Genomic DNA, 24,030 nt, shown 5'->3' on the forward strand with positions numbered 1-24,030 from the left:
GCGCTCAGCGAGGTCAGGAGCCACGGAAACCAGGAAGACCACGAGGTGACTGATTTAATAATGTTGTTCTTTTGTTTTGTTTTTCAGAGCATTCAACTCATCTCTTCCTCTGGCGATTCTTCGCTGAACCTTTGTTTTGTGAACTGGGATTCTTGCTACCAAGTTTTTAATCTATCAGGATGCAGATTCATAGCGGTGCAGTGATCCAGAAGTGTTACATCATTCATTAAGTAGTATTTAGTAATTTTTGTGATTACCTTTCCCAGGTGTATGTTAATTAATACCTATTTTGTACAATTGCAAACAATGTTTTAAAAGCAAGTGGAAAATGAGGTAAGCTTTTTATGTTGTTTGGTAAATAAGCGAGACTTGTATTTGTTATATATGCGCTTGTATTTCTCGTTATTGAGCACATCTTAAGCCATTTTAAGCACACGCTCTAATGTATTTTCCAGTATTCACTGAGCCAGGCCAAGGCCTTCTTTATTAGCCATAGGATTCTTTATTAGCCATAGGATTCTTTATTAGTTCATAGGATTTACAGATATGGGCCTGGACTTAAGATGTTACGTCAGATGTTTTTTCCAATAATTGTTATTACAAACACACCACACTGATGTTGTGTGTGTTTCAGTTACGTTCCCACTCATTCACAGCCCAGGCCCAAGGACGTTCACACGTCCCATGCACTTGGGGATGGTTCCCCGGCCTGAGATACCATTCTCATGAGACTCTTTACAATTATGAGAAACATACTTCAGTGCAACGTGTCCAAGGCCCTTTATATTTTGCTGCGATCTAATTATATTAGTATTATTTCTTTGACTGTCCAGATGGTCATGTTAGTATTGGAGGAGAGGAGACTGAGGGGTGACTCACTCATGGTGTTGTCAGGATGGAGCCAGGCTCTTCTGGTGACAACCAGGGACAGGACAAGGGGCAATGGGTGCAAACTGGAACACGGGAGCTTCCACTTAAATTTGAGAAGAAACTTGTTCGTGGTGAGGGTGTCAGAGCCTGGCCCAGGCTGCCCAGGGGGTTGTGGAGTCTCCTTCTGTGCAGACATTCCAACCCGCCTGGACACCTTCCTGTGTAACCTCAGCTGGGTGTTCCTGCTCCATGGGGGGATTGCACTGGATGAGCTTCCCAGGGCCCTTCCAACCCCTGACATCCTGGGATTGTGTGATCTTCTTTATCATCCAGGTGGCTGGAACCGCACATCTCGCTTTGCTACAGCGGGGCTGCCGCTTCTCCTCGGCCACGCGGCCGGTGGGTGAGGGAGGGAGGGAGGGAAGGAGCGAGGGAGGGAGGGAAGGAGCGAGGGAGGGAGGGAAGGGGCGAGGGAGGGAGGGAAGGAGCGAGCGGCCTCTCCCGCCCGAGGAGCCGCTGCCGCCCGGGGCCTCGCGCGGCGCACCCGCCACCATTTTAAACGCGGCGCAGCGGCCGCCGCGCGCTCGCAGCCGCGCCCTTGAGGCGTTGCCGGCGCCTCCATCGATCAGCTGCGCCGCGCGCGGATTGGCTGAGCCGTTGGCCCCGGCCCCGCCCCCTGCCTGTGTGCGCCGCCGCCATGTTAGGGAGCGGGGAGGGGGCGGCGGGGCTGCCGTGAAGCCGGCGGATGCAGGGGGAGCAATAGCGGCGGTGGGGAAGGGGCAGGGCGGTGCGGGAGGAAAAGCAGGCGAGCGCTCTCGAGCCCGCTCCTCGGCGGTGGCAGTGAATGGCGGATGCCGCGATCCCCGGCGGTGCCGAGATGGAGCCGGAACAGCATCAACGGCCGGAGCAGAGCGGCGCGGGCCCCGGCGGGGAGAGCCGCAGAGCGCGGGCCGCTCAGGACAGCGCACAAAATGGCGGCCGCGCCCAGAGCGCCGGGGACGCGCTGCTGGCGGCGGCGGCTGCTGCGGGGGACACGGGCCCCACACACCTCAGCGTCCCCAGCAGCAGCCAGCGCAGGAGCAGCACCTCGGCGGCACATGAGCAACAGCAGCGGCCGCGGCCGCCCAGCGGTGTGTCCGGGGGGCCTCCCCCCCTCCCAAAGCCCCCAGAAGACCTGGCTGTTGGGAGGAACTTTCAGATCCCCAGGAAGAGCAGAGAAAAGAAAGGTTGTTCCTTCCCTTTCCCTCCTTTCTCTCCCTCGCTCCCCTCTTCATCTGGTTCGTTAGGCAGGCTCTTTATGCTCCTCGCACAGCTGCATGCGGAGCCCCGCGGGTGCGGAGGAGCCTGTGGCGCTGCCCAGGCTGGCGAGGCTGCTGGGGACCAGGCTTGGAGGGCCAGGGAGGCTTTTACATTCTTTCCTTTCCCTTGCCCTCCTTTTTTCGTTTCCATTTTGTCACAAGGAGAAGGAAAAAACCAAAACCAGAAAACAACCCTAAAGTGAAACTTGGCTTGAATTTCAGAGCGTTGCTTTAGAAGGATGGAAAAGCTGGATTCAGTCAGGGCGGGCTGGAGCGCTGATCCTGGCTCAGCTGCTGGAGACGCCATCACACGGAGAGAAGATGGTTCTGTGCAACGTGGACGTGCAGAGATGATCACTCGCTTTTCTCTTCCCCCAACGTCTGCTGTGCGGGAGAGGGAGTGATCCTGGGCAGGCGGGCTGGCGCACACTGGACACAGTCGTCCTTCATCGATGAGACGCAGAAGACTGTTCTTATCTAGCGAGAGCTCCTTGCCTTGCAGAAGGAAGCAGCATCCCGCTCACGTGCGTCGCCCTGGCAGCCTTCTCTTCCAAGTGCCCAGGGTTTGTTTTGGTTTTCAAGTGACTCTTCCTCTAAAGGCCTGTGGTGTTTCTTTTTGTGAGACTCCATTGGCTTCTGCTTGTCTTTGGTTTTGTTAAGTGGCGTTGAAGACATGTCTGATCTCCCTGAAACTTACCTCAGTTCTTGATCTTTTGCGACATGCGATCAGTAGCTTAGTCCGTATCACAGAAATACCTGTTCATGTAGGTTTCTAGTTCTTCAGAGGAGTCTCACATCTAACTTCTTGACATGCTTTCTTCTATAAGCAAGAGATGAAGGTAGGTTTATTTCATTATCCAGTCTTTCCCTCCTTCAATTTTTGGCAGTAATGTCCCTGTTTTCTTCCTTTTCTTTCCCATTGCCACCCCCCAAGGGGGAATACAAGTCTGGCAAAGATTCATTGTAAAAAGGATGGGGATGATTTGGAGGAAAAAAGGTTTCTTATTATTCATCTGACAGAAAAATGTCTGGATAAAACATGGTACCTCTTGCATTGCCATGTGTCAGACCCAGGCGTGGTGACACATGAATATGTTCAGAAATGGTTAGTACGTACCCACAGGCATTTGAAGTTCCTCTCTAGCATTTGGTTCCAGTGGGAGTGGAAACCTGCAAAATACCTTTTCGGTTCATCTAATTCATCATTTGCTTACGCAGAACCATCTCCTACACTGTGTAAAAAGCTTTGGAATGTGTAGTTCAAACATCAGGCTTCTGCAGCTTCTCGAGCAGAAGGGGAAGCCGTTCTTGTGCTGATTCTAGAATGTACTTGTTCATGTCAAGGTCATTTGACCCATTCTTAAGGACTCACTTCTTAGTGTGCTTTTTTTTTAATGTTTTCTGTACGTTTCAGCTTATAGAAATCTTGGACATTTTAACCATACTGTTGGCCTATGGTTTCAGAAATTCAAAACGGCCCATTCTGGCCGTGGTGTTTGCAGTCTTATCATTGCTTAAGGTTGCTGCTTGTCAGTTGTAGCCTTACACCAGGTGATACTGTGGGGCCAAGTGCTGTTAACGAACACATCGTAGGCAAGACCGGTGGAGTGCGCCAGCATTAAAACCGCCACTGTGCTCTTTGAGGACAACCGCGTCGCTGTTGGAATTGGCATTTGAGAAACGGCGCGGTTATATCGGTTCTGGAATAAACTAGAAGATGAGCGGTGTGCTGAGCGGCTGGTGTTGCGCACGTGTATGGCGTGCGTGGTCCCAGCGCTCAAACACATCGTGTTAAACTGCAGAGTAATCAGAATATCATCTGCGCCTCTCAAAAGAGCTCTCTGGGCTAGATTGTAAATTCCAGCGTAAAACTACTCATGGAACCTTCTTCCATTCTTCCTTGTGCTGGAATTGTCCTTGTTTTGCTTTTTAATCCTCCATTTTTATTCCTGGACATACCATCCCGAGAGATGCCTGCAGTCTTGGTTATGAAGAGTGATCTTTCTTCCATTCTTCCTTGTGCTGGAATTGTCCTTGTTTTGCTTTTTAATCCTCCATTTTTATTCCTGGACATACCATCCCGAGAGATGCCTGCAGTCTTGGTTATGAAGAGTGATCTTTCATACGAATACAAAATCTGCACAAGAAAACGTTCTTTGCGTGGGGTTAATTTTCTTGGTGGTTTGTTTTTGTTTTTCTAAGCACCAAAATATGTTTTGGGAACAATTTTTGATTGTGAAGCAATTGAATCTGCAAAACAAAAATGTAAAGGAAAGCGTTTAGCCTTTCCGGAGTTTATTTCCACCTCTGTTTGGAGACTAAGGGACTGAAAGTCAACAGAAAGAACCTTGTTAATGTGGAAATATGCATCTGGAAGAAAGAGACTTCTTGAAACAAACAATTGGTTGTCAAGGGAATCTCGCTTCTGCATTCCTGTTTTGTTTTGTTTGCTTTTTGCTAGCAGAAGAATTCAGGAAGCCAAACTAAGAATGTTGGCTGTGAGATTTATTTCCTAATGTGTGCATGCTTCTCCTTTCCCACTTGAAACTGCCTTCAAAGTTCCTCTTTTCTTGGTACATGCAGTTTAGTAAGGATCTTGTGCTCTCTTGAGTAGATTATATACATATATATATATATATGTGTTTGTCCTTGGAAGTCTTAGCAGCACTTTTTTGGAGGTTTTGGTTGTCCATTTTCTACTTGACAGTATTTGACACTTCATTTCTCCATGTCTTTTGTCTTGTAACATTCCGTATCTTTGGCAGAGACACATATCTGCTATTTGCTGTTTTCACCTGCAGATTCCATCAAGCAACCTTGAACTTCATAACCGCTTAGACCTTTTGAGCACAAATGACATTTTGGGCTGAAAACCCTCACAAGTAACAAAATTACGGTCCATTAACACCGCAGGTTTTTGGTCTTAGTCTTAAAAAGTGAAGTCTTAAAATGCTGCTTTTTGGTTGAGTTTTTCTAGCAGGAGCGCTTGTTTGTGAAGAGCACGAGTGTTCTCCCAACTTAATGAAAATAAGTAACTTGCTTCACTTGAAAGTTAGTTCAGGATTCCTTGAGAACATCTGTGTCTTGCTTTTCTTCACGTTGTGACTTAAAACCCGACCCAAACGCACTGATTTCAAACGCGGTTTTCTCAAGGTGAAGCATCGTCCAGCTGTGAAAGAGAAACCTGAACCCCCAGGGAATTAACGCGTCTGAAGATCCGCTGCGCTGGCTGCCCTGGGCTGGGTGCTGTGTGGCCTCATCTTAGTTTCCACCTAAAAATACTTATGGGTTACAATACACTGCATAGGAACAAACCCAAACCAGTAAATATTTTTACTTCTCCAGAACGAGCCAGTGAAAACTCCAATAAGTGAGTTGTATGTGCTACAAGGATACTGCAAGTTAGTCCTGACCTAATGACTGTTTAATTCCATGGGCCCAATAAAGTTGCAGCAGCCCCATGGCAGATTTGTATAGTGAGCCTAGAAAATGTATATGCACATGCTGCTGGACTTGGAGGTGAAGTAAGATTGGAGATGAGCTCAATAACCTGATCCTTGCCTGTGGACACAGGATTTGGTGGCTGCTATAAAAGGTCTGGTTCAGTACTTTTCAGTTGTTTTTTTTTTTTCTTACTTCTGAACTGTTTTGGTAAGTGGGGTCCAGGCCCTTCTGGAGTGACCTGAACCTTCTAGAAAACAGCTGCCCTTTAGCACCAACGCTTAGATGACAATTCAAAGCGTTGCCCTGCCGCTCCCTCAGTAGTGATGCTTCAGGTTTGCAGTGAGAACCTGGAGCCTGCGGTGCCTCAGGTTGTGGAAGAACCGCAGAAGTGGCTTTGAGCTTGTCATGGAGCGTGTGATCAGTGTGGGACGCGCTGTGCTGGGGCGGCTCTGTCGCTGCTCTCTTGCCAGAACTTTCCACAAAGCACAAAATATTTAAACACAAATGGGAACGTACTTGACTGTTTGCATTCATTATGGGATCTTAATTGGTGTAGTAATGTACCTCTTCCTAGAGTTGGATCTGGGGAGTAGCAAAGACGTCGTGCATCGTTCCTGGGGTTTTTTACATTTTACTCCAAAGTGGTTCTCCCTCCAGTACAAGTGCATTCAATCTTAGTAACACTGAGTTGAGAATTTCATTCACATCCAGTTATTTTTCCTCCCATATCACTGTCAGCATTTCAAGAGTAGATGTTGTTACTAAAAAGAGCGTTACATAAGAATAGTTTCTTAACCGCTTTCATAACTTCTGCTCTTAAATCATTTCTTCATTGTTGCTGGCATTGGAATCATTGCTTTACTTCAGTTTGCACATGTGGTATTACGTTGGAAACATTGGGAAGTGTGCGCGTAGATGCAGCTTTTAGCAGAGAACACAGTGTCCTTTAGGACATTGGTTCTATACTGAGGCTACGGCAATAAATATTTCCTGCAAATGAGGAAAAGGTGACTATCTAAATCTACTACTGCATTATTTAATGGAGTTGAAGATGCACTCTAAACATGTAATTAAATTCAGTTGGCTGTCAGGATAATGGTAGGCTGTAGTTCATTCCGAACTATTGTAGCTCTGAGTGATTTGAGGAGGTGGTGGTTTGGGGCCTTATTTTGGTAGATGGAAACAGGCCCTCCTACAAAAAGAGCAAAAGCAGCCTCAGAACTGTCTGTTGGGATGTTCTGTCTGCAAATACCACAAAAATACTGGATGTTAGCAAGTGTTTTGGAACTTACGCTGGGGGGAGAACACTTGCCGTAGCCAACATGTTAGTTCCCCCAGCAGTATTATTTTCCTCGACATGCGCTCAGATTCTCAGCTGCTCCCCTGGTCACTGCGTCACTTCGTGTCCCCACGTACGGCTGCAGCAGCTGGGGAGGTGGTGCAAAGCTGAATTTGTACAACAAACCAAGGGCTTTGCTTTTGAAGCAGTTTTAGGGGCTGAGAGCAGAGAACACGAGCACAGGCGCTGTGGTTTCTGACCAGAGGAGCTCACCGGGCTGGAGACAGTTCTGAATTTATTCACACTTGGTCTAGTTACCATAAGCAAACAAGCAACAAACCACATAATGGTTCTAAAGAGAGGATAGGCTATGAAACTGGGGTTCAGCTTTATTAGAGCAATTTGTTTCTACTTCTTAATTAAAAGAGCTAATTAGTTTAATTAAAGTTCCGAAAGTTTAATTACAGTGTTTTGCAATACAGATGAGGTGTTTTCAAAGGGTGAATTCAGACTTGAGGTTCTTCCTTTATAAACTGAGAACTAACTGTTAAAGAGCAATATTAAGCATAAAGAAACATTTATTTTTTTTTAAAGATGCTGTAATTCCAGGCAACTTCAGCTTTCTAGCCTCAGTTCCGTCTCTTTCAAGTATTTTGGGTGTTTTGTGTTCTTGAGTCATGAAGCAGTTTTCTTGCTGTGTAAAGCGTCCGTGAACTGGAAGGGTTAGGGGTGTGTTTGGCTGCGCGGTGGAGCTGATGCTCTCTTGTCTCCGGCAGCGCTCTTCCAGCCCCTGGCTGCGGGCTCGCGGGAGTTCGAGGACGTTGTGAAGATTCTGCATTCATCTTACTTGGAGCCCAGTTCCGCGTCCAGTTTTAATTACAAGCGAGCCAGCTTAGTCCATAGTGAGCTGTTGGAAAAGGAAGTGAGTATGTTTGTGCCTTCTCTTTATCAATAAGGTACAAATCAGATGAAATTTCATGTGTTTTTCGGAGTGTGGAGACAAAGACCTGGAGATTATTTTCTAATTACATGTTTGCTATTTAATTGCAAACTCAGATCCCCGAAAATGTAAGCAGCTGTCTTTCAGGCAAGTTTATCACTGCATAGACATAAAATCTTGCCTGCCTAATTGCTTTGCTATCGTTATTATCTTGAAACCATAAGGTAAACAGGAGGTTTTTATTTTTCTGCTGCTGTAACACCGATGGTTCACAGTTACAGCCAAGGAGTTTTGCAACTGATGAAAACCAGCCAGCAGCACTGAGGTACAACTGCAAAAGTACCTGCACAACGTAAGAGATAATGGTCTGTCTCCTAAAAAGAGAAAAAGGCTTATTTCTGGAATTTAAAGGATGATACGGGCGGCATCTGGCTAGATGCTTCTGGATAGTTACGCTACAAAACATTACCAGACGGGTTTGTTTGAGGAGTGTCTCTTTCTTAAAAAGCCAACGAACCAAACCTCTGGGTGGGTTAAGCCAATGATGTGTTCCATGGGTATAATGGTTTTGAAATTTTATTATAGCGTAACTTACAAATTTTAGCATGGTACAGTCTTCTAAATATCTTTTGATATTTCTTTTTTGTGCACTCGAAACTGTGAGCGTAGGTGGGAGCTTAAAACACTGGCACTTGACTGGGGCAGCAGGAATCTGTTACCTGTGGTAACAACTTTCTGCACCGATAGTTCACAGAAAAGCGCAGGGAGCTGAAATCCGATGGTCGCCTAGAAAAGGAGCTTTCGGAGAGCTACGCGTTCCTGATGGTTGATCGGCCGCAGGTGAGGAAACGAAACTGCACATAAAATGCTTTCTCTTCTCTTTCAATTAGGAGTTTGGGGTTTCTTTAACCTGGGTGTTCTTAGTGACATACTAGTCTTTAAGTTATTTTTGCAAAATTCAGCACTGCAAGGCTTAGAGGGACAGGAAAGAGATCTGATATTATCTCACAGGTTAAACCCTTTATTCCCTGCTATTTAAGGTGCTCCATTTACATGTCTCTGTTGGGTATCTTCTCTGCTTTAGGCTCTGTTTTATGAGTAAAAGGATGGATTATCTGGATGGCATGTGGGTTTTTATTGGTTTTGCATTTGGGGTTGGTCTGTTTGGGTTTTTTTCTGAATTGCAGAGAAGGGTTGTGTGTTTCCATCGCAGCTGGTTTTTGGTGGGTGGTGGTTTGGGTGTTTTGTTGTGGTGTGTGATGTGAGTTTATCTATCTTTTTTTGTTTGGTTTGGTTTGAGATTTGGGTAAATCTGTAGAAGTGCTTCATACTTGTGTGGTTTAACCATTTCTATAGCCATTCAGACTAGTCTAGGTTTTTCATTTGTAAGGGGTTTTTGGGGGGTTGTTCTTGGTGTTTTTAGCTCAGTCAAAATTCTGGAATTGTTGTTTCTCGCTGTTTGTTCTGTTTCTATTCTGGCTTTCCTGGTTGACTTACTTAAAAACGTCTGTTCTCTTCAGATCCAAAGCATATGCGAGAAGGGGCTGCAGGTGGGCCACTCCAAAATCGCTGTTCTGGGCAACCCTTGCATGGGTAACTATCCTTGGCGTGTGTGCCGGTGTCGCTCAGGGTGAGCTGGCAGATAATGTGCTGCCGTTGGGCAAACTTTAGTCCTTTTTCTAGAACTATTGCAGGAGCATCCCAGGTAGGTGTTTCTAGCAAAGTAGATTGTCGTCAGAACATAATTTCCTAATTCTGTTTTCGACGCTTCGTTTAAATTTCTTTCCCAAAGGGAAGACCTAGTTCTCGTTTTGGCTTAAGTCAAACCAAAATATCGTGTCTTCCCAGTAGAACTGGGAGGCTAAAGAACCGTTGCAGTGTACGGCTGTGCGCCTCTTTGTACATCCGTGTGTGAATGGGTGCGCATTCAGAAATACCGCCTGGAAACAGCAGCTCAGCTTAGTGTTGATGTAGGTAGAACTGAAGTTCTTAAATCCACGGATCCAAGAAGAACACGGATAAATTCCAGACTTGGAAGAGTCACAGGGTGGTAAGAAATTTGAAAGTGCAAGATCCAAAGTTCCTTCTGCAAAGCTTTTCAAATAGGAAATTAAGAAATCATTTTGTCATCCTCTGTAGTGGTAACATGAGAGAGGTGACAGTGTGAATGTGGAGAGCAGAACAGATGTGGGTGGGGGTGGAGAACAAAGGTATATGAACATACAGTTTGTTATTCGTTTAGCCAGTAAAGGTTCTGGAGCGGTTTATCCAAGCAGTTAAACACACACTTGGACTGAGAGCAACTGAAACAAAACGGATGTTTTTCTGAGTTCATGACAGTGATTTGATGTGAGTCAGTCAGCTAGATCAACTTCCAATAACATTTTAACACTCAGCATAATGTGTTTGTTTCTTTTACGCTCCCCTCAGGTGTGTATGTCGCCAGGTATGCTGATCTGTTGCAGCCTAATCCTCTAGAAGCTGGAGCAACTGGAGATGTGATTGTTTTTAAAATAATAAAGGTATGTTTATCTTGCATATTCTTGAAGGATTATATTGCTTACTGATAAAATAATAGGTGGTTTGAACCTAACTTATTCAACTTACATTTAGACAATTATCTGCTAACAGAGAAAATAGAACCCTACCAGGTTTAACATCTGATGTTGGCATTGAGTTTAAATAAAGCATAATAAATTTTAATAAAAGGTTAAAATGTCTTGTTTTCATTGAAAATAGGAAAATAATGTACTTCTCTAAGTGGCTTTTATATAAGTGGCCTGTTTTCATGTCCCTGCTCTCACTTCCTTTGATACTTGTAGCACTTTGCCAGTTTTCAGGAAAAAGCTGCTGCTTACAGTTCTTGTGCTTTATTCCAGGGAAGAATGAAAAGCGTCTATGTCCACATCGGTATGAAAGCGATGGAGGCCACAGTAAAGAGCGCCTTGGATCCAACACCGAAGCACGAGTGTCACATTTCAAAGAATGCAAATAAAGTAACCTCCTTGTTGGCTTATCGAGCCTACGAACTTACTCAGGTAGAGTCGAGCGTGTGCTAACTTCTTATAGAACATTATGAACAGAACTTCTGAAGTAGTGACCATCCTGTCCATGTTTGATAAAGGAGGGAGGGAAATGTGAAGGAATTACCTTAGTTGATTGTGTTATGAAGTACATATGAGAACAGCATTTAAAAACTTCCTAATTTTAGGAATCAGCTTTCGAATAAATAGCCTGTTGGTAAAAGGAACATGAATGTGGTTTATTACAGTAACTTATAATTTGTTTTATATACCAGCTAATGTTTGGCATAATGGGTTCTAAACAAACCGTATATTTTGTAAACTATTCCTGTGAAAGAATACACCTTTCAGTGAAGAAAGGTCAGAGACTGTCAGTATATTTGCAAAATACAGTTTACCAGACTTGTAACTTAACATTGTGTTCACTTCTTTTTCTAGTACTATTTTTACGAATATGGCTTTGATGAGATAAGGCGGAGACCAAGACATGTTTGTCCTTATGCTGTCGTTTCATTTACTTATAAAGATGAAATGATGCAAGTACCAAAATCCTTCCCCCCATCAAGGTAAGGTAGGAAATGGGGTTTGGAAAGCCTGCATGCAGGAGAGAGGTTTTAGCTGTTGGCAGCAGCTTGGGCTGCATTTAGATGCACAGTGCTGAAATAATGGATGTGTCACAGGGACTTGGCGTCATAAATACGCCTAGTGCGAGCAAGAGGTCACAAAATGGGTTTGATGCAGCAGGCTGGCCCATGCAGGAGCCATTCTGCTGCTCTGGTCACCTACTCACATTATGCCCGCGTGGAATCCATGGATAGTGGGGGTTTTTTGCTTAACAGGAAATTCACAGACATAAATACGTTCACAGCATCATCTTGCTTGGTGTTCTAAAAAGATGTTGTGTAAGCTTTGTCGCTGAACTCTTCACTGGTGGTGTCTTGGTGCTTGTGGAGAGAATATCTAACTGGGCCATTGGTTACAGATCCAGGGCGGTACCCGTGGTGATGGGAAGGCGTCCAGGTGTGGGGGCTGAGCTGTGTCGCACTAAAAATAGTCATCAAGATACCTAGAATAGCACAAGGTGCTACAGCAGTGATGGCCGGAGGTTAGCGAGTGAATTACCAGTGTTGCTATTTTGTTTGACTGATAAAGTATGCTGAATGTAAAATGTAGTACCCAGAAGTTTCTGTCTCAACCAAGTTAGCCTGTCTTTTTTCTTTTTGTTAGATCAAACAGCTTCAACACAGATAGAAGCACAGGTAAGAATGAACTGAAATTGATTGCTTTTATGATCTAGACATGGAAGGTTTTGGACTCCTTTCCCCATGTAGTTTTATTGGTCTTTAACCAGCGTAGTTAGGCTGACTGTAGACCTGAGTTTTATGGTGAACCGCACTGATTGCAGGGATCCCTTCCTGATACTGGGTAATCAGACACCCTAATGTACATTATCTTTTACCAGAACAAGGCAGAACTCAACAAAATCAAGTCTTTTTCGCCTCCTTGTCTACTTATAGCATAATAAAAACTTATCCTCTGCTCCCAGATCTCCTGTTCAGTGGGACTTCAAATAGTATGATCCTCTGTGTTGCTTTTCTGTTGAACCTCATTCAAGCAAAATATTTATGTGCATGGAAGTGGCTGACAGGTCAGGTGAGGAGAGAAGATGTTTCACAGATGGTGGCACCAGGGGCGTGCTGCTCTAGACAGGCACAGGTAACGCCAACCTCCTTCACTCTGCTCAGAGCAGGTCAAAACACCTTTTAACATATTATTGCCTGCTGTTAGTGTGAAACTTTCCCTAAACTGCTTTTGGAGATGGAGCAGCCTCTATTCTGCCATTTCCCTTCAGTCCCACCTAGCAACAGGTTTCATGTAGTTTTTCTTTATCTTAATTTAGATAAATCTAACTATACATTATGGAGGGGACATCTTTGGAATAAAGGCAAACTTTTGTGCCACGTTTCCATGAAATCTGCAGGATGTTCTTTCCTTCCATGCAAGCTGTGAGTATTACCATTTAAAGAATAAGTTTAAAAGATTGCTGTGTTGAAACTCTGTCTAGGAGAGGCTGGTGAACTTTGGATAGGTTCAGATGAAAATCTAAAGCACTTATTGACTAGATGCTGTGAATATGTCCAACTAGAATCTTCTAAAAGTCACGTGTGTGCAGAGCTGCTTTTAGTTCATCTGCACAGCTCTGTCAGCAGCTCTTTGGTTTGGTGTTTTGTTGGTGTTTTGGTGCTTGTTGTGTTTTTCATTCCTTTGGAGTGACACAAACTTCTTTGCAGGGATAAACACCACTAGCTCACGAGATAGTCCCAGGAACTGATTTTAAAGAGTGTGTATTCACTAGTTCTTACTTGGTCAGTGAGGGTGGGACTATGGGCTGTAAAAAGAGGCCTTTATTTTTTTCTTTCCCTCCCACCACCCTTTGTCTCCAGTCCTGAGAAGCTCGAGGTTGAAAAAGTCATGAGCATTGATCAATTGAAGAAGAAAATTTCACCAGCGTTGTTGTATAAAGAAACTTACGTAGGAGGAAAAGAAGGTAAATAGTTCTAGCTTAATTCTTTAAAATTCAGAATTTTAAAAAGTTTTCTGAATTACAATTTTGTTTCTTTTATCTTACCTTCTCTTGGTGCCCTTGTATCGTGGCAGTGGTGAACAATGGCCTGTACTGCAGCCTTTATGAGGTTGTGGACAAGTCCCGTTCCGGTAGCCACTTGGAGGGTTTGCTTCAAAAACTGGAGAAAGAGAAACTGGTGAGTGCTACATATTCAACTGTTCCTGTTTTTTAAAATAACTTACTAACTAGTGGTTGAGGTGTGCCACGAGATCCGGGATCTCACTGGGATTTCTTAGCTGGCATGTTCTGAAGTATTGGGTTGGGGCACTTCCCTGCCCGCGATGGCGTTGAGCTCAGGGGCAGTGAGAGCATTCACAGGGCGCAAACGTCTGCGTACGGTTTCTAACTGCATATACTTGTTTTGCTTGAAAACAGGTTCTTGTGAAACCACTTCTGGACAGAGGTTTTCTTTTCCTGCTTTCTCCTTGGCAGATGGCATCCCCTTATGGTACGTATGCTCTGGCTTTGTTGGCTCGGTGTTAGTTTTGGTGGTGGTGTTGCAGGGTATTGGTTGGTTTTAGGGGGTTTTTGAGTCTTTTGAGGCATCGTGGTCTTCTCCTTCTCAACTGTTATTTATTTTCTTGTGTTCTAGACCACCAGACCGGACCGTCCCGCATGCTCCATGCCTTGTTTCTGTTTCCGGAACCTAGAGGTATACGGAGCTCGAGTAAGTTCACTCACTGTGGAGAGTGGTGTGTATGTGGTTATTTATATAAAGATTTCGTAGTGTTATCACCTGTGCTTGTAAACTAGGAATAACAGTTTGCATCGGTTGTGGTGATGGTGTTCAAGGTGTTTATTTCTTCACTAAAGTAACTGTAACTGTCACACTACATATTTTAGGTTCGTTTGAGAAAATAAAAGATTTCTTGATCGTATATTGTAGTAGAACTAAGCATCAGTATTCCAAGATCTGTGCATTATTAATAACTTCAGAGGCTGGAGGGCTTTCTTTAACCATCAAAACATTAAGGATAAATTAAGAATAAATGACCAAAGCACATATTGATACAACCAGGTAATAAAAGACAGAAAGGACTTGGTTTCAGTAGATCTTTAATGCTTTGGGATGAGACTTCAGAGTTAATGTTTTACAGCAGAGATTTGCAGTAAGCAGCAGCAGGATGCAGCCAAATTCCACCCTTTTGGGGCCGCTTCGAGTTCAAGTGTTATTGGCAAAACGTGGCTCTTTCCAGGCGTTGCATTGGGACAGAGAGGCTCTTGTCCTAAGTGGTGGTGGCTTCCTAGATTCTTCTCTCTTATGTTTTTCTTATTAAAGTAACAATTGGGAAAATTCCATCAGTTATAGATTAAGAGGAGATATGATCTAAGATGACATTAGAGTTCTGCAGAAATACTCCAGTTCTTGCTGCTGTGACATTTCAAAGACGTGTGAGCTCCAGGTTCCGTCAGACTCGAAGTCAGTCATGGGGGCATAAACAGCTGAATGGAGAAGAGTTTCAGCCTGCGATTGGAAGGGGGGAAGGGTGTGAATCAATCAATACAATAAAAAAGCGTATAACTTGGAGCTTCCTTGAGTGGTTGCTTCAGGGGTGTGGTGAACGGATCTAATGGTTTCCCAGGACAGGGAAATCCTGCTCGTGGCACATGCTCCTGCGGCATCTCTTTGATTTAGTGACTTGTATTGTTTTGCCAAGGAATGGAAACAAACTGTGTAGGTTTCTGCTGGGTAACTGAGCTGGGTCATCGTGTGAGGGCCCAGCGAGCAGCACTGAGCGGGGCTGCAGCAAATGCGTCCCCTGCTCCGGCTGCTGCTCCGGAAACCTCGGGAGCCGCCTCCTGGAGGGGTCGGTCAGTGCTTGATGGGAGATGATCCGCGTGTCTAGATACAGGTCACCACAAAATGGTGAAAACGAGCAGTTCATCATGACTGGGAGCAGGCTGACAAAATTTTAAGTGGGCTCCAAAACCGGTTACTTCACCAAAAAATTACTTCCTGGCTTTTGCGTTACTTCTCTGCAGTCATTTCAAACTGTGTTTCACCAAATATGTATCATACTGATTATTGCTAACTAGTCATCGTTTATCTATAGCTTTATGATTTGATTTTAATGGTGAATTCCGTTCTCTCCTATGGCAGCACAAAAAAGTGTTCCCTTTAGAACACAGAAAAATTCAACCTCCGAAAATGAGGAAATCCTTCCAGAACTCACAAAGTTCATTCAGTCTCTACATTTTGCTTTAATCCAGTCTCGTAAAGACACTACTGCAGATTTCAATGCTGTTGTGGAAAAGTATATCAATGAGTATTTGAAAAGATGCTGTTTTGGCTCTGGAAGATATAGAGAATTTGTATTACATCAGTATCAGTCACGGTTGGATGACAAAACATTTCTTTATGCTGCTCCAAAAAATAAATCTCATATTGACAGCTGCTTGCCGAACTATATTTTTGGTTGTGAGGCCTATCAGCTGCCTGTTTCCAGAGCTAAGGAGCTGATGGAGGGGAATCGGAAACTGCAGCAGTTCAGACCCATCTCAGATTATGAGGCCCCAGAAGGAGACTCTGGTTTTGCCAACACGAAGAGCGGGAGGAGAATCCGTGCAAAATACGAAGCCGCTGCTGCCAAGCAAAAATGTTGTCACTTTGGAGATTACGATCCCGAGAGGCTCAAAGAACTTATCAACTTAATCCAGTGCAGGAAAAAAAACGCAGGCGGAGATTCTGATTCTGAAGACGTTAGAAGTAAAAGTGGCCTGAAAAGGAAGCTGGATAAACAGTCCGAACATTTACGGAAATACTTAAGAATGAGTGAATCTTCAGACAGCGGTTGTCAGTATGAAGGTAAGAAAGTCTTTAGCCTTCCTCTTTCAACATTGTCATTCAAAGCACACTTCATCTTTAGAGATGGGATGTGTTTTGTGAACTGTGGATACCCTGTATAATACCTGATACATTTGGATTGAAGGGGAGGATTAAACTTTCAAGCATGAGTAGAATTAAGTTTTGAAATAGCCAGTGACGTGTAGTAGGACAAAGGAAAATGTCAGAAATGTTTGTGTGCTGTAGGAATTGATGCTAAAGAGTCAGACTGCGGGTATGTGGATGTGTTTTGGGGGATCTGGTTTTGCCTTTTATTTTAAACCTCATTAACAGATGACTTTTTCCTTGCTCCCCCTACTCTAAGGGGGCAGAACCTCGGACTCGCCACACTCTGTGTTCTCACTTAACGCTGGTCTCGGTGGCCACGATACCGACCTGAGGCAGCAGGACGTGGCCGACCCTGCTGTGACCGACCCGCACGGCCTCATTAAACTGCTGTTGGAAACACTGGCTAGTGCGGGACACTTGGATTCGTCGTTGGCACGGTCTGTAAACCAAGCTTTAGGATTAAGCACTGATGAAATTGAAGAGGATATGAGGCAAAAATATGAATATGAATCCATTCCAGCACAGGACATAGATGATCATGAGCTGCCCAGCACTGCTCAGGCTGAGAACGTGGCCTTTAGGGACCCGCAGAGCCCCGTGCTGCTGGACGCCATGTGCCTGCCCTACCCCGTGGATGTCGATCTGCGGCTTCCCACTAACGAAGCGGGTCTGGAACACGCGCTGCGCTTGAAAGTGAGTGAAACTGCCACGTGGGTGGGTGCTGATAATGGATAAAAATGGGACTGAATGAAAAAAATGCTCTTATTTTTCCTAGGTGAGCATAACTAAGCACTAACTTTTCTGTGAAAAAGCTTTTCTGTTTGGTAGAACTGTATATGGAGATTTTCTTAACTGTGAGATGTGCGTTCCTGGTTCTTTACCCTTTTTGTAATCAAATTATAATTAAGAATAGCCGGAAGCTGGAAAGCAGCCGTGGTCGGTCTTCCTTGCTGGCTTTACCGTGCATGTCATGCAGCCCCTCCAGCAACAGACGGCAAAACTTGAGTCCTTTTGTTGCTGAGGCTGTTTTTTCCCGTTTGCTGGGCCCAGCGCCGTGCACGTGTGTTTGTCTGCTGGCGCTCGCAGAACAAAGACTCTGCTCTGGCTCTCCCCTTGCTCATGGCAGTGGGGTTTTTAGCAACCTGCGAAGCTGCTGCATGGAATAAGGAGAGAGGTCCTGTCGCAGCTCGCGTGCTGCCCTCCGTCCTCCTCCTCCTTCGGGGTATCGAGGTTTGCTGAACCTGAGACACAGGAAGGAGAGGTTGGATGGATCCCCATCGCAGTCGCTGCCCGGCTGCTGCTCTTCCCGGGGTAGGTTGGCAGGCAGGAGCTGCTCTTACGTCTGCGCTCTTGGCGGTGGTTGCAGGACAGGCTGTTAATGACTGTACAACATACTGGTTGTTCTGGGAGCTCTGGTATCGATACTTCTACACAAAGCCCCGTTTCAGAGTCATGAAGCGGGAAAGAGTTTGTCCTACGTGTAATCTCCGTGCTGTTTTGCTTCTACCCATCTGGAATGCGAGATGAAATTGGATTGTTCAAGGGCTTAATATGATACTAATAGCAGGCAGTTGCTCAGTAATGCCAACAGCTCATGGCTTCAGCCAGCTCTCCAGACAACAGCCTGGAAAAGGCCGAGTGGACACTTCTCCACATTTTTGCCCCCCCTTTGCCTCCCTCCCTCCCTGCCCCGCCAGCCCCGTGCTCTGAGCTGCCCTGCTCACTGACGGGCCATAGGCAGACACGGCTCGCAGGGAGGAGCACACAGGTAAACGCCGTCCATAAGCACCTCTTGTCTATATTTCCAGGTTTGACTTGGTGGCCAAACCGCCCGTGTGCTGCTGAACTCGGGTGTGTTCTTACTGCCGGCTGTTTGGCACCTAAAGGCTTGATAGCTACCAAAAGTTCTGAGCTGAGAATTGTGACTGTCTTTTAGGAAGCAAGCACTGGAAGTGTGAGTAGTTTTGAAGACTACAGCCCCTGTCCCAGCACACCGGTCGAACACGGTTATCGCCGGCAACATTCCAACTCCAATAACGTAGGAGAAGGTGGAATGCACTGGAAACTTATTCCAATTACAGGTAAGGTGGGTCTAACTCTTGTGTTGCTTCCAACGGCGAATGAAAACATGTTCATAGATTTGTATGTAGGTTTGTATGTTCATAGATCCCCTCCTTGGGTCCCATGTTGGTACACCTGCTTGTATCCAGCCTGTGTGGTTGTTTATGACAGTTGATTAACACAGAAATGTGCTGGATTATTTGTGTTCTGCTTTTTGACCAAACTTTGTATTGTTCTGCCATTACATTTCTTGTGCTCATGTACCAGCAGACAGTAACACTTGAGTCTTTCAATTTTAGTTGATTACAACTGTAACTCTGTTTTATAACCATGTTTTGGAGGTTTTAGTGTATGAGTTGTGTATGACTTTTCAAACGCAAGATGGTGATGATGATGAACTCTTCCTATATAGGTCTGAAATCACCAGAAGAACCACCGGTGTATTTACCGCCAAAGGACGCCTGTCCTAATGACCCCAGGGTAGTGAATCGACAGAGAAGTTCTGATTATCAGTTTCCGTACTCTCCATTTTCAGACACACAAAAGGGGACAGTGGAAGATGGACTTGACACAGGACAAGTGGAGAATCTTGAAGAGCAGTGTGGGCTAACAGATCACCCTTTTACGGCTAAGCATTCCATTAGTGCAATCATAGAGACGACACTATTAGAAGAATATAATCTCTTTGCAAGAAAGATCCAAGAAATTTTGCAGCAAAAGAATATTGCGTATGTCAGTGGTGTGTCCACACCGGTCTTCTCCGCCCGAGAGAGGATCACGAGACTTTCGGAATACATGTGTTTACAGGCATCAGATGTTTCTGTCCAAGAATACATAGAGACACTGAGCGAAAAGCTGAACAGTGTTATTTTGTCGTCGTCGTGCATCAGGCCGAGTCCAACACTTTACTCCAGTCCCGAATCGGCAGACGCGGCGAGCGCGGCGCTGAACCCGCCGCCCGGCGCGGTGCCCGCGGGGAGGGCCGAGGCGCTGGCAGAGCCGCTGGGTCACACCGCGGCACAGGACCCGGGGCTGAATGAGCGGCGCTCGTCGAGCGCGCCCGCGGCGGAGGAGCACGCGGCTCCGGCGGATGTCAGAATGGAGGACGCGGTGACGCCCGATCAGAGCTCCGCCAGCGCCGACCTGACCGAGCCGCCAGAAAAGACTCACAAATCCCCAGAGAACGCAAACCTTCCAACCCAACCGGCCTTTTCTGATCTCATAAGCCAGATAAAACCTGAAGTATTTAACAGTTTGGTCAAAATTATTAAAGATGTACAGAAAAACACGGTGAAATTTTATATTCATGAAGAGGAGGAAAGTGTTCTCTGCAAAGAAATTAAGGTAAGTATGTTCCAGTTCAGCCTCTCTATGCTGTTATAACAGATCGCTTTTCAAATCGGAAGGTGTCAAACTGACCTTGCAAACAGCAGGTGGTCTAAAATTCGCTTCAGAAAAGGGTGACTTGTGAAAGCAGCTGCCCTGTCCCAGCGTTGCAGCTTTGCAGGTAGTCTGGCTTATATTCAGTTTCTACATCAGTGTTTTGCTTATAGTTGGCAAGAACAGGCTGTAGTTCAGCTCTTTCTGAAGATCCACCCGGGGGGTGACTTACGGAATGAATATAACAGGGAAAAATGGGATAGCTCACCTATTTAGAGTATGTGACAAGTTGATGTGTGTGAGTTTGGGGGTTTTTTTACCTTCTCTAGTTAATAGTACAGGTGGCTTTGGGGGGTTACTGTTCTTCTGTATTTAAATGTGTAAGATGAAAGTGAAATAATAAAAACTTGTGCGGTTTTGGTAGCCCGTGAGTTGGCTGTTGATGTGCGGTGCTGTAAGTGACCCGCGTGCTCAAACAGCCGCTTTCTGGTGCTGCCCCCACCCTTCTGATCGGACGTGGTCGCTGTGCAGGGTTTGTTTGGGCTGAAATACTTAGTCACGTTTTCTTCCCCATCTTCTCTTTGTGTGGTGTCAGGAATATCTGACGAAGTTGGGGAACACCGAGTGCCATCCAGAGCAGTTCCTGCAGAGGAGAGCGGCTTTGGACAAACTGCTGATCATCATCCAGAACGAAGACATCGCCAACCTCATCCACAAGGTATTTCATTTCACATCAGCGCGTCTGTAACTAAAGCCCTCGGTAGCACGCGGGGAGCCGAGCTCCTGCAGAGCCACGTTCTTCCCCAGCACAAGGGGAATGTTCTGGAAAAAAGCACCTCCCAAAGCAAGAGAAATAATAATTTGAAAGTGTGTTTTGAAGCGTGATATTTGGTATTAGTAAGTAGGAAAGTTCTGTAGTTACTTTTTTTGTTGCATGATCTTGGGTGTACATCTCTGATTTGTAACATTTTTAAACAGATACCCGGCTTAGTGACTTTGAAGAGGCTTTCGTGTGTCAGCTTCGCCGGCGTCGACAGCCTGGACGACGTGAAAAACCACACGTACAACGAACTGTTTGTGTCTGGTGGTTTCGTTGTGTCGGATGAATCCGTCCTGAATCCAGAGTCGCTCACCACAGGTCAGTGTGAAACTTCCCCACACACACCCGGAAAGGCGAATGTTTTAGTGCGAGCGAGATGCCGCGCTCAGCGCGGGGAAGGGTCACCTCTTGCCGTTCTGGTGAGGTTTGCTGAGAGCTTCAGCTAATTCAGGCACTTTCGTATCTCAGTGGCCTTTCCAGAGAACGTGTTTCTGGGGAACGTGTGAACTTGGAGGTCCTGGCTTTCCAAGTTTGGGTTGTGTAGTTGTGTATTTGGAACCTTTTGTTCCTTACTGCTCAATCCACCAATACGCTAGAAAACCTGGACTTGTTCACTTTCTCTTTATTTGAAACGGAATAGTTAACAAAGTTACCAGTTTTTTAAATAGATATTTTAGCAAGACAGACCATGTATGTCTGAATTCAGCTTTTACATAAGCAGATACCACTGTCGGGCATCTGACCTACACAAAAGTGACTCCGTTTTGGAATATTGTTGGCTGATCCGCTAGGAACAGAACCTGAAGCACCAGGCTCCTGTTCCTCACTGTAACTGGACTTTGAAAATGGAAAGCAGCTTTATCTGGACACCGACGTGGTGTTTTCAGTCTGTGTGCCACGCAATCTAACTTCAGTATCTCCACAACAGATAAACTAAAGGAGCTGCTGAAGTTTTTGGAGGGTCTCAGTACCCCGGATGGGAAGTGGCAGTGGAAAGTCCACTGCAAAATACACAAGAAACTGAAGGAGCTGGGCAGGTAAGTTGTGTTTTTCCAATACCAGCCGTTCCAACACCTCAGCTTTAATATCATCTTCAAAACCCAGTGAAGTAGAACTCAGTCTTATGTTTGTATCTTGACTTACCTGATTTAAGCTCAGTCTAAATATTCGAAGGGTCTTTTTTCCCGCGCCAGGATGAACACGAACGCGCTGAACCTGCTGAGCCTCCTCAGCACCTACCAGAAGCAGCACTTGGTTGAGATTCTCTCGTACCACAACTGTGATTCGCAGACTCGAAACGCTCCAGAATTAGACTGTCTGATCCGGCTCCAGGCACAGAACATACAACAGAGACACGTCGTCTTCTTAACAGGTACCCCCCAAGCTCACGTGTGCTTTTCTCTTTTGAGAACAGGTGCTAAATATTAATACAAAATCTCCCTTTATGTATTTAGAAAAGAATCTCAAAACACTTTCAAGTTATGTTGATAATGGGATAGTGGTTGCTACTGTTGATGACTTTATGGAAAATTTCAAAAGCCTCATTGGGTATCACAACTCGGTGACTGAAGAGAACCCTCCTGCGGGCCAGGCTCACCCGAGAGGATCAGGTAATAGTGAACACGCTTCTAGGCTCGTTAGCTAATGAGCTGTGTGGGGTGGAGGTCCCTGAAACGGCCTTTCCTCCTGTAGCCGACACTGCAGGTGGCACGGAAACCCCAACTCTCAAGCTGCTCTTTCTTTTCTTTAAATGATGGGGGAAAAGCAGCTGGGCTGGAGCACAGAAGGAGATCTTAAATGCAGAATTCTAGGTATTCACGCAAGTTAGATGTGTGCCAAGTGATATAACCATCTGTTCTCAGGAAGAGAATAAATTAATGCTAGCTTGTTAAAATGGGAACGCAAGGACTGAGATGTCAGTAATTGTGCTGCTTGAGTTGTCTGATCAAATCCTCACCTGCTGTACAACTTTAGATGCTGTTTTGACATTAACCCCTTTGGATGCTGGGAGTTGGGATTTCCCACACTAAACACGAGCAGAAGCTTTTAGCATCGGAGTAACTGGACACACACAGAGGGTTAAGTGTGCATGTTGAGTAAGTGAACAGAAGACCAAGACTTAAGTGATATTGGACTTGCAGACCTGAAGCGTAACTCTGTGAGTAGCGTACGGCTTTTCTAACCAGAGTTTGTATTTCAATAGAATAGGACTTTCTCTCTTTTTTAATGTAGTTCTTGTAGAAAGTGATGAAAAGGATGAGGAGGACATGTCGCTGGATTCAGGGGATGAAACAGCACAAATAGAAATCTGCAATGATGCCTCCGAGCCTCACGGGGAAGCTTTGCAGCCAGAGGCCAAGGGCTCCCGCGGAGCAGAGCCCAAAGAACGCGGCTCGGCGGTGACAGGGTCACCTCCTGACGCACAAGTCGCCTCGATGGAAACCACTAAAATGGACGTGAAAGAAATACACCCAATTACTGCGGTTTCTACAACGTGCTCTGCTGAAGGAGAAAAACCCATCTCGGTTGAACAAACTCCCTTCAGTAACTTCCAGGCCTACAGCAGCCAGCTGAACATGTCCCATCGCTTCAGCCACTTCAGCGTCCTCACCCACCAGACGTTCCTGGGCACCACGTACCGAACTTCGGCCGCCGCGCAGGCCCAGGACGGGGGCAGCTGCTTCCTGTCGGCCTACGGCCGGAGCGCGGGCGCCCAGTGCGACCCTCCCGGGCCACGCTCCAACCAGAAATAAACTCCGAGGTTTCTTTTTCGAAGTTGCTCTGGACTTTCCTGTTTCTAAACTGGCAGATTGTTAACAGTTTCTATTTTAATCCAGAACAAAAAGTTTCTTGTCCTTTATCTCAAACGTTTTCTTGTCTTATTTAAATCCTGATGGCCTGTACCTGTTGAAAGCATCTGAAAGTTGAAATAAAGATATATATTTTTTAACATTTACTGTACTTGAATTACCTTGTTTGTTGGCACTTTTAAGTTTCTACATTTGTATTTGACCTGTACCTGGGTCTGTTTTAATGTAAAACCGAATGTTTGCCTAAAATCTGTGAAACAACGAGGTTTTTTTTTTTTAACTGTAAGAGTATCCAAATCACTTTTCTTTACATAAATATCAAAACTTCTGTATTTATTTGACACGAGTTTTGTACAAATGTTTTTACATGGCCCTGAGGCAGTGTAGTTATTTCAATGACTGCTGGATTTTGGCTAAATACCTCAGTTGGAGTTTCCAATGGTGCAGTTCCATGACAAACAATAAACTCAGCTCTTGGTGCACAAGGGACTTGCAAAGACATCGCATTGTCTGTGGTTTTTGTATTGTTTGCAAAGCACAACTTTACTGCATGAACAGCAACTACTTTGGTGTCTAACTGTGGTCC

General features: G+C 45.3%; 1 protein-coding gene across 2 annotated transcripts; it reads left to right on the top strand.

Moving 5' to 3' along the window:
- Positions 1–1,494: 1,494 nt before the first annotated feature.
- On the top strand, positions 1,495–23,945 carry TASOR (transcription activation suppressor). Of its 2 annotated transcripts, none has more exons than XM_082060469.1 (23): positions 1,495–2,096; positions 7,668–7,813; positions 8,579–8,671; positions 9,352–9,424; positions 10,262–10,353; positions 10,711–10,869; positions 11,293–11,420; positions 12,082–12,113; positions 12,755–12,860; positions 13,299–13,402; positions 13,513–13,616; positions 13,856–13,928; positions 14,073–14,147; positions 15,582–16,286; positions 16,630–17,066; positions 18,310–18,454; positions 18,847–19,778; positions 20,410–20,532; positions 20,793–20,952; positions 21,563–21,671; positions 21,828–22,006; positions 22,089–22,244; positions 22,609–22,892. In XM_082060469.1, the coding sequence occupies exons 1-23, from the start codon at positions 1,715–1,717 to the stop codon at positions 22,662–22,664; spliced, it is 4,569 nt and encodes a 1,522-aa protein (XP_081916595.1). In that variant the 5' UTR covers positions 1,495–1,714; the 3' UTR covers positions 22,665–22,892. The 2 variants fall into 2 exon arrangements, with proteins under 2 accessions (XP_081916595.1, XP_081916594.1); XM_082060468.1 differs by having other exon boundaries at positions 1,556–2,096; positions 22,867–23,945.
- The last annotated feature ends 85 nt before the right edge of the window (positions 23,946–24,030 follow it).

This window comes from Streptopelia decaocto (genome assembly GCF_964273445.1).
Source record: "Streptopelia decaocto genome assembly, chromosome: 8".
NCBI classification, from domain to species: Eukaryota; Metazoa; Chordata; class Aves; order Columbiformes; family Columbidae; genus Streptopelia; species Streptopelia decaocto.

Bases quoted from the DNA above. Each gene is read 5' to 3' on its own strand.
- TASOR (XM_082060468.1), top strand. From the start codon at position 1,715: ATGGCGGATGCCGCGATCCCCGGCGGTGCCGAGATGGAGCCGGAACAG. The intron at 2,097-7,667 runs GTTGTTCCTTCC...TGTCTCCGGCAG, and splicing joins GAAGAGCAGAGAAAAGAAAG to CGCTCTTCCAGCCCCTGGCT. The intron at 14,148-15,581 runs GTAAGTTCACTC...CTCCTATGGCAG, and splicing joins TAGAGGTATACGGAGCTCGA to CACAAAAAAGTGTTCCCTTT.